This window comes from Poecile atricapillus, chromosome 1 (genome assembly GCF_030490865.1).
Source record: "Poecile atricapillus isolate bPoeAtr1 chromosome 1, bPoeAtr1.hap1, whole genome shotgun sequence".
In the NCBI taxonomy this organism is placed as follows: Eukaryota; Metazoa; Chordata; class Aves; order Passeriformes; family Paridae; genus Poecile; species Poecile atricapillus.
In genome coordinates this window covers 123,497,743-123,507,828 of record NC_081249.1, presented here as the reverse complement: position 1 = coordinate 123,507,828, position 10,086 = coordinate 123,497,743, and the positions used below count along the sequence as shown (strand labels likewise).

Here is a 10,086-nt window from a genome sequence, read left to right as displayed (position 1 = left end):
TTTATAAGTATAACTTAACTATTTTAATAACTCTTGTACAGTGCATGGTTATATCATTGTCTCCTTCGCTCAGTTACATCAATGTACAGTACTTTATAGCAGTGTCTGCAGGCAGTATAAACAGAACAGATGCACAGCTCAGTCACATGGAAATTTGTAAAAGTGACCTCTGCAATAAGGTCTCAGATACCTGTTTTAGGAAATGCTCCTGTGGCTCCCAGCTTTACAGAACTGTCGTGTACACTCCTGTTGAAATCCCAGATAAATTTAATTCCCTGTGATTTTCTTTCCTCTATGCCCCAGGACTAGAAGGTGGTGTGTTTCCTAGCTCAACATTTCTTTTTTATTTTCATTTTAGAAACTTTTTTTGCCTCCTGTGCTTGCCATCCTGCTTCCTTTCTCCACCCTAATCCAGAGCCAGGGCTTCTCAGGAGGATTGTCCTCTTCATCCCTCCCTGACAAGGTGAGTGCCCGTCTCGGATCCCAGCAGGGCTGTGACTAAACCCAGGATCCTCCTCCCCTGCCTGCACCCTAATTCTGCTGGTGCCAGCAGTGTCCTCTTTCAAATGAAGAAAGCAGATTATCTATCGGAGACACTTAAGAATAAAGCCAGAACTGAGGTGCACTGGTGTTCTCAGATTTAGACACAAGTTCCCCAAGTGCTGTTTTAAAGCTTTTTCCATTAAATGTGCAAGGACAGGCACAAATTTGGGCAAAGACACAGCTCGTGCTGAGGGAGAAAACCCAACTGTCATTGGGCTGTGGGCAGCTCTGGAGCTGTGTTTGCTTCACTGCTTTGCAATCAGGTTGGTCTGTCAGTTAAATAGAGATAGAAATGCAATGTGCCAGACTTGCTGTGGACAGGAACTACGCTGCTTGCTTGAGTTTTGAGACTGTGAGTAAATTTTGGAAGCGTAATCACTAATTCTGCCTCTAGGGAGAGAGATTTTCCTCACCCCATTTACAGATTGTTATATACAAATGCACATAACTTTATGAAGGAAAACAGGAAGTCAAGAGCAACATCCTGTGCTAAGTTAGATTTTTTTTTCTTGTGCCCATTTATTTGGAGTTAAAGGTGCCTTTCCCAGTATGCTTTGGGATTTCAGCTATTTGGGAATCATTTCAGCTGACTTTTTGCAGTGGAAACATGAAGGTGGGTATGAGTGACCAACACCCCAGGAAGGGCTGTGGGTGTGCCTGGGTTGGGAGCAAATGGTCAGGCCTGGTTTGAGGCTGGGTTTGGCAACACCACAACATTCCAATGCAGGATCAGTGCCCCAGGGAAGGGCTGCACAGCTGCCCTGAGCCCCTGCCTCTGCATCAGCAGCGGTGGGCAGGTGGAACTCACCTATTTCCACATTCAGATCCCTTTGTCTGTCACTCCTGCTCTTTTCTAGGCACTGAGAGCTCATTTCAGCTGTTCAGAGGTGGCACTAACTGGTCCAGGGATTTAAGGAAGCAGCCAGACTTTGGGAATGTGTGTTGCCATTCTAGCCTTGTCCAATGAGGGGGCACAGGGGGTCAGGAGGAGGACAGGGAGTTGTCACCAGGCCTGTGGGCAGCAGGGGACACCTGCACTGAGGAGGAAATGGAAATGGGGCTGCCTTAGGTTGCCCAGGGAGGTCGTGACTCCCCATCCCTGGAAGTGTCCAAGGCCAGGCTGGACAGGATTTGGAACAACCTGGGCTTGTGGAAGGCGTCCCTGCCCACGGCAGGGGGGTGGAACGGGATGAGCTTTAATGTCCTTTCCTTAAACCCAAACCACTGCAGGGTTCCAAAGCCTCATTCCCGTGGGGCAGGCTCCAGGCCTTGAGGCTGGCCTCTCCTGTGCTGCGTGCCACGCCTGCTCTGCCAGCGAGGGGGTTGGAGCAGGGACAGCCCTCGGAGAAAAGCTCTGGGGGTCTTTGTTTGAATCCAGCCCTTGTCTACATCCAGCCCTGTGTGAATCCTGCTCTGATCGCATGCACGGAAAATTTCAGTATAAAATATATAGTTATAAAAAAAATACTTCATGCAAAATTAAAACACCTTTCCCAGTGGGACATGGTCTTATTGTCAACCCTTCCCAACAGTGTTCAAGGAATTGTCACTCTGATGGCAGCTGGACCCCAAGGGGAGCTCTGCTGCCTCCGGCCTGGGCCGGGAATCATTGCTTTCATTCCCTTTTTTTCTGCACTACTTAGGGCTAAGAGCTGAAATAAAGCAGAGAGACTTTAATTAGCAGAATCAATCCTTTCCTGGCGGCGCTTCATGATTTCTTGGAGCTCTGACTCTCCTCTGCTTTTCTGGAATGGAAACAAAACAGGAAGTTTGGATTTGAACTTCAAGCTGTAGTTAAATTACAGTATTTAATGAATGCTGCAGGAGTAGAGCTAGTTGCAGAGGGATAGCTGGTATCAGTAAAAAGCAGATGAATTAGTGGAAACAGGAGATCTTATGGATTTGGGGCTGTTTTGCTTAAAAGACACTTCAGGTGTGTTTTATTGCTGGTGTGGGTTTTGGTTGTGTTGGGTTTTGTTCATTTTTTTTCCAGCTGTATTTCTTAAAATGGCTGTTTTGTGAGCTATCTGACACTGCTGGTGTCCATTCACCCCCACAGCCCCCCATTCCAGCAGGAGTTATCCAAAAAAGCACTTACCTCCAGCTGGTTTTTCTCCACCGTGATCTTGCTGTACACTCTATTTCCCTCATCACCACACACCTTCTTCAGCTCCTCTCTGTTGAGGGAGAAGAGCTGAGCTCCGGTGAGGATGCCCAGGTGTTCCACGGTCCTGGGGAGACACAAAGTGGGGAGATGATGGTTGTGCTGCACGTGGCCTCGTGCCAGAGGTGAGGAGGGGAGGGAGGAGGGAGATGGGAGGCTGGGAGCTGCACTGGGACCATATCACAGGTCCTGGGGCTGTGCCAGGGTGCCAGCTGTGATTCCAGTGGCATGTCAGGCTGTGGGTTTAGTTCCTTAATTATTTTTCTCCAAGAAATTGTTTATAAAAGAGAAAGGGAGTGAGTTTGGGCTCTGAACATCCTGGTTATAGAGCCTGGGTTGAATAGGGTTGAAATCTAATTTGCAACACAGGCTCTGTGTAAATCCAAGTGACTTGTCCCAGGTGAGATGGTGCCAGTGGCCTCCCCTGCTCTTCTCCAAGGAAGGACGAGCATTTCTCGAGGCAATAGAGCAAATCTTACTCTTTGCTGAATGACTTGGCCTCCAGCCAGGCTTTGACTTCTTCAGTGCTGGATTCAAAGGTGAGGGGTACAAAAACTTGCTGAGGCTTTTCCACTTTGAAATTCCTGTGGGGAGGCTGAATTTTATTGTTTGTGATCTTCTTTAGCAGCTCGTCATTCAGCTCATCCATTTGGTGAATAAGCTCTGTAGAAACAAATAGGGAATGAAATCAAGTCTTCAGTCACAAATCCCATGAAATGTATTTGTGGGGAAACTGTAAGGAAAATGGGGGTGTGGCTCAGCATTTTTATTTAAATTCAGCCCAGAAAAGTGGTTCCCATTTTTCTGTGCCCCTGTGCTGACATTTATTTTCCTTCCATCACCCCTTGGCTGTTGCCTGATATGGAAGGACAGATCTGTGAGAATCTACAAGTGAGAGCTGGGATTGAGACCTTTTCAGTCCTCTCAGCTACTTCTAGTCAGTAATTTGCTGGTCCCAGAGCTCAGGCTTTGCTCTACAGCAGAACAGAAGTGGCAGGAAGCACAAACTGGGAGTGAGCAACACACTCGTGATGAGATGAGCTTGAAGGTCCCTTCCAGCCCAGGCCATCCTGTGATTCTATGAAAACTCCAGTGACACTTCATCCAGTGTCACTTTCCCCATGAAACTCCTGACGACTCTGGAGAATAACTCAGTGTTATGAATGGAGTCATGTTCTTTTATTGTGGTGCTTTCCATTGTCCCAAAAGGGCTCCTGCTTCTAGGAGTGGACAGAGTGGGATAAGGGGTGAGGTGAGCAGGGCTCCTGGTCTCTCTCCTGCTCTGTGAGCCCCACAACATGTGCAGGGTGAAGGAGGGATGTGGATCTCCTGTTTGGCTGGGAATTCTGTGGGACCACATGAAGGAACTGGCCAGGCAGGTGCTGTGTGTGTGGCAGGGTATGAGCAAAAGGAAGGGGAGAGAAAGGGATTGACCTGAGCTTAGACACACTTAAATGTTTTGGAAGAGAAAGGAGTCTCTCTTTGGGAGGAGGAGGAGGAGGAGGAAGGTCAAGCTGGAGGAAGGAGGAATGAGATGATCACTTATTGTCCTGCCCATCCTGGGCTGCCTGAGAGCCTGGGAGGTGTCACAAGCTCCAGGGCTGCTCTCTTGGCTCTTGTCCTACCTGGAATGGCCTCCAGACTCGGTGCTGCTCTATTTCTTATCACTGAAAGGTGCAGAGGAGCCCCTTGGGTAGGTCTGGACCCCAGAGCACCCAAAGCCAGGGGACCCCAGCATGGGACACAGAGTGGGACACACACGTACGTTCTTTGGCGTCCTGTGGAGAGTTGCGTGATAACATCTCGCTGCCCCACTTATCCCCAGCGTAGCTGGCAGGCAGCTTATGAGTTGGACTGGATGGGCCATAGCCCCTTGGGCTCAGGTCTCCTTTGTACCTCTGGTTAGACTGGTTAGAAAGGAAAAAAAAGAAGTAAGATTTTTTTCTGCTGTTTTTCATTTTCTTAAACTTTCTGCCCTGCACCCACAGAGGGACAAACTGCCATGTTGTCCTTGTGCTGATGTGGGGCTGCTGAGACCTCAGGTGGAGCTGCATGGAAGAAGTTCACTTTGGGTTCTTCATTCCCAGAAATTAAGTCTGAAATTTGCACGAGGGAATTCCTAGACATGCCAAAACATGTTCAATCCCATTAGAAGGCAAAGCCTCACTGCTCTGTAGCTGGTATGTAAAGCGTGACCACTGCCAAGGGCCTGGAGCAGACTGGGAATTTTTTTGACGTTTTGATTAAACTAGCAAGGATTTATCTAGAAGCCTGATGGGCCCCCTTAGGCTTTGTCCAAACTCTGCCATACCAAAATAGGGAAGCAATTCCATGCTTCCCTAGGATGTTTAGAAAACTCCAGCTACACATTTCTGTAGTGCAAGTTGCAGTATTCACTTAATTCTTACTTTGATGGCATTTTCATCTGCCAGCACTCGAGTGATGTGTACCTGCTGCTGAACTGAACTGGGTGAGGGAAGTGTCTGTTTTTAATTTAACCCCCAACAAAGATCTTGACAGGAAAAAATATGGAAAACAGGAAGCTGCTGCACAAATTGGAAAGATAGATTGGGAAGACGATTGTGGCAAAATGGGAGTTTTATCACAGGAGACTCGGGAATCTCCTGACTTTGTCTACTTCTGAGGGTTCATCCTGGCTTGTGCATAGTATCCTAAGAAATCCAGGGAGGTCTAATGACAAGATTATTCCCAGAGGCAGATTGTGCCCTGCAGCTGGTACCAGTCAGGTACCACCTGACTACAGACCTGTTCGAGCTCTTCCAGTTTCACCACGTCCAGGATATTGTATGGAACGTAACCAGCCTGGCCACTCCGGTTGAGCAACTTCCACCATTGCTTATTATCTTCCAACACCTGAGAGAGGGACAAAAATAAATCTGCTACTGGGAACATGGGATTTCAGGCATACTCAACCAGTGTATGCCTCTTCTTCACCCAGAAGGTGAAGTTGCCAGAAGGACATCGCTGAGGCCAGGACCTTTTATTAGATCTGTTGCTCTCAGATGCAATCCAGGATTGAAACTTTTCCTGGAAGGCATCAGAATTTATCATAAAGATGAATAGAAGAGCACCTCTGGGTGCTGAAGAACTCATAGTTGCTAAGTAATGTCCCTGTTTCTTCAGATATTTTTTTTTCCCAATGACTGAGTTTCTGTTGTCTTTTTGTGTTAAAATAAATAAATAAATAGCTATATTTTGCACAGAAACTTTTCCCCAGGTCACAGATCAGTGTTAGCCTGAGTCATGTCCTACATTCTCCAGCTGCAGGAAGAGAAAGGTTATGAAAAAGGTGTTTTTCAGAGAAAACAATTCCTTGTGCAGGCAGGAGTGGTAATTAGGAACACAGACCCAGCAGGGGATGAGTAGGGCACAACAGGGAGTTGTTGTCCTCCCTCCTCACTGTGGTTAAGATGTGACCGATGTGTTTGAGCTGAGGAAGTGACACAGCACAGCACAGGCAGCCTGTTCCAGCTTTGGATTTGAGCAAAGCTCCGTGTCACTGCTCAGACACCAGCAGGGAAAATGGAGCAGGTGCTTGCTGGTATCCTGAGCTCTCTCCTGCCCCTGGGAAGGGAAGGGAACACACCTTTTCCCAGCAGTGGTCACGTACCTCCAGGATTTCATCCTTCAGCACTGAGAGCTCGTTGGCGTTTCGCGCGGTGAAATCGTAGCGGATTTTGGCAAATGTCCTGGGCACAGCCACTCCCTGGGCCTCGAAATTCCTGCAGGAGAGAAAAACTGGAGTTTTTGTGGAGGCCTATCGGATTACAAGGCCAAGAAAATTGAGATTCGAGAAATGATCCTAATTATTTCCTGACTGCACACTGCATCTGTACCACTTGATGTTCCTACCAGGACCAGTGATGGGGTGAATGAGAAAAATAAGTTATTTTGCTGATATAATTGGATTTAAGGTATTTTGCTGTGGATTTTAACTCTTGTAGTAAAGCTTATAAATCTTTTAGATTAGAACAGAAAGCCATGGAAAAACAATCTGGCTTGAAGGTTTTTTTCCCAGACTAGAGCTGGTGACAGAAAAGTGGATGGTCAGCTGAAAACTTGACTCAAATCCCTGAAAAGTGATGTGTTGAATCATGGCAGAGGGCTCATGTGGAATTCGGGAAGAGTTTGGTGGCACTTGGAGATGTGACAATTTCAAGGTGTGAGCTCATGTAAACAAGGAAGAAGATGGAGCCTCTGAACTAAAGTTACTTTGATGAAGGTTTTGTTCCATGGAGTGACTGGTGATGGAAAATGAGAGTTGGAGTTGTTAAAAGGTGGAAGAGCCTTGGAAAAACACCTGAGGCAAAGGGGTGGCCTGGTTGGTTCTGGGTTTGGAAGTGAACTTTCCAAGACTTCTGAAGAAAGGGGAGAGTTTTTCCCCATTTTCTAGAATTCTGTCTCATCAAGAAGAGTTGTCTGAACCCGGTGCCCTGTCAGTTCCCTGGGGAAGAGGTGGCCAGGACTGGAATACATTGTTTTATTCAGCCTCTCCTCAGTGGGTTTGCCTTTGGTTGTGTCTAAAGCCAAGGAGGAGCTTCTGTTTCCAGTCAAACAAAGCTCCTTCCTCAGCTGAAATGTTTTCCAGCAGCACTGGGAGCTCAGGCTGCTCTTCCCTGGCCCTGTGTTTGCAACAGGGTGAGGTTTGTGTGTGCTCTTCCCTTAGGGCAGATTCCCCCTGTAGGCAGCTTCTGTCTGCAACCTGTGGTGGCTTTGGGATGAATGGAGAGGTCCTCAAGGGTGTCCAGAGGAGGCCAGGAAGGGGCAGGAGCATTACACAGACAGGCTGAGAGAGCTGGGGATGTTCAACCAAGAGAAGAGAAAGCTCCAGGGAGCCCTTAGAGCCCTTTCCAGTGCCCAAAGGGGCTCCAAGAGAGCTGGAGAATGACTTTGGGGAAGAGTCTGGAGTGACAGGACAAGGGAGAATGGCTTCCCACTGCCAAAGGGTGGGTTTAGATGGGATATTGGGAAGAAATTCTTCCCTGTGAGGTGGGCACAGGTTGCCCAGAGAAGCTGTGGCTGCCCCATCCCAGGAAGTGTTCAAGGCCAGGTTGGACAGAGCCTGGAGCAACCTGGGATAGCAGAAGGTGACCCTGGCCATGGCAGGGGGCTGGAACTGGGTAATCTTTAAGGTCCTGTCTCACCCAATCCATTCTGTAATTCCATGATTCCAACGTCTCTACACATAGAGAGAGCCAAAGCGCAGTGCAGCATCTTTGGCACCTCACCCTTAAAGTCACCTTGGTGGGCTGATGTTGGGAAACAAGACCTATGGATGGACTGATGAAGTCAGTCAATATTTTTGCCTCCAGTGGTGAAAACCACCTGGGATTCCTTTCTTTGCAGAGCTGCTGGGGGTTAAACAGCAGACGGTGCTCATGGGAATAATCCCTCGGCTGATCTTTATCTTCTCTTGGTGGTTATTAGTAGTGGCAGGAAGTTGTCTCCAGGATGTCCAAACTTCCCAGTGGCACCATACGTGTCTGTGTGTGTTCACAAGGTTCCAAGGTAGGAGCTGAAGCTCCAGGGGTGCAGATCCATTACCTATTGCCATGTGGAGTGACATTCTGTTTGAAGGCATCCCCAGCCTGTGTCTGCTCAGCCGTCTGGCCACGCTTGAGTGAGGAGTTCCGGTAAGGATATCCATTGGCTGAGGAGAGCTGGAAAGGCAGACATGGAGTCAGTGTTACCAGGAAAGGGGAAAGCCAACTGGAGAAAAAGAGAGGGTTAGTGGGAGATGAATCATGGCCTGGCAGCTTTTGGTCACAATATTCTTCAGGGAAGCCTGTGTCCCCGGACCTCAGTGACACTGTAGGGTCCTGTTGCCTTGAATCAGGAGAGGCTGATTATTGCTGCCCTTTTCCAGCCTCATTTGCTTTCTGTATTTAGCTGGAGCAACCAAATCCAACTGAGTTTTGCGCCAACTACTTGTTGCACACCACCACACCCCCTGCAGCTCCATCTCTCTGGAAAACGGGGCAGGAGAGGGAAGAGAGGATCCCCAGGCACACAGGACTAACCTCCTCTTGCAAGTGTCCAATGTCTATTTCCCAGGGAGCTCCACGGAAGATTTCTGTGGGTGGTTCCCAGCCGTTGCGGAATTTGGGGATGTAGGTGGGGATGTTCGCGTCTCGGGGCCACTCAGCTCTAGGACACAGAGTGAGAATATGAGGTGACATTGACAAGGAATGTGTCTTTGAGAGCATCCCCTCAAAGGAGAAGCAGGAGCATCAGGGCATCCAAGCATCCCCTCTGCCTGGAGAGCCTGAGGAGATGGCAGCTCTGTCCTCACCTGGATCTGGTCCATGTCTCCCCCAGGGAATCCCAGAGGTTTATCTCTTTGGGTGTCAGGTGTCCTCTCAGGAAATCGGTGGCATCTTTAGAGAGCAGTGGGCTGAGGACAGACCGGGCCAGCTCAGGGCCACCACAGCTATTGATGATCTGGGTCACACACAAACCACACAAAGATGTCAAACCAGGGACACACAGAGGAGCAGGAATCAAAGACAAAGCTGATCCTTGGATCAGCTCAGTCACCTCAAGAAACATCAACCTTAGCTTTTGAAGGAGACTGGACAGCTCTGGGGAGCATGAGATTTTTTTGCATTGGAGTCAAAGCAAGATTTGATCTACAAATGAGCTGTTGTTACAGACAAATGAAGTGTCACAAGCTGACACTTCAAAAAAATGGAAAGTGTCTTGCTATTCCTGTGTTCTTTCTGCCTCCTTTTCCAAGTTGGGCTTTCTGCTTCCAAGCATTTTGAGTGCAAATAGTGAGCCGTGTTTGCCTGAAGGTGAGACCAGATTCCCGTGGGAACTCCAGCTGGCTGCCTCTTTTGTTCACAGTAATTCTTTATTGACTGGATGGAAAGATTAATATTTGCTGGAGTTCCTGTATTTCGTTCAAGCTGCAGGCCAGATCAGAGGCCAGAAACAACCAGCATCGCTTCTGGATGTCCCTGAGAAAGCTGCGTCCAGGCATGAGCAGTTTTCTAACCCTTCTGCACAATCTGTCTGCTTGTAAGTGTGAAGTAGAAATAAAAGGAGAGTTCCCAGTGAGACCTGAGAATAAGATTTACCAGTTCCAGTGGCCCAAATAGGAAATGCACCAACTCCGAAGCGCTGGGGTTCTGGATGTGTTTCCTTAATTTGGCCTGGAAAGAGAAAAGAAACAGTTTAACCCTGAGTGCGCCTTCTCTTTTCTGTCACATGGGGGCTGTGTTGCTGGCTGATGAGAAGGGATGGGGGAGTAGGAATAATTCGTTTTAATTTTGTGTCCATTTCTAATTCCCAATAAATTTCAGGAGGGATGGAACACCCTCTCTGTTAAATCAGTGCCTTGGAAGGTAATTTGAACA

The 10,086-nt window shown here is 48.2% G+C and overlaps 1 protein-coding gene across 1 annotated transcript in view; it reads right to left on the bottom strand.

Annotated features, from left to right (window-relative positions):
• Nucleotides 1-10,086, bottom strand: part of EPS8L2 (EPS8 like 2) — a 48,962-nt gene continuing 38,876 nt past the window's right edge. The window contains exons 12-21 of the mRNA XM_058856572.1: nt 9,808-9,882; nt 9,021-9,169; nt 8,749-8,875; nt 8,273-8,388; nt 6,339-6,450; nt 5,474-5,581; nt 4,473-4,614; nt 3,187-3,370; nt 2,642-2,774; nt 1-2,288 (exon numbers count right to left, since the gene is read on the bottom strand). Of these exons, the coding sequence (XP_058712555.1) occupies nt 2,217-2,288; nt 2,642-2,774; nt 3,187-3,370; nt 4,473-4,614; nt 5,474-5,581; nt 6,339-6,450; nt 8,273-8,388; nt 8,749-8,875; nt 9,021-9,169; nt 9,808-9,882 (1,218 nt within the window). The 3' untranslated portion in view covers nt 1-2,216. The remainder of the gene's footprint in view (nt 2,289-2,641; nt 2,775-3,186; nt 3,371-4,472; nt 4,615-5,473; nt 5,582-6,338; nt 6,451-8,272; nt 8,389-8,748; nt 8,876-9,020; nt 9,170-9,807; nt 9,883-10,086) is intronic.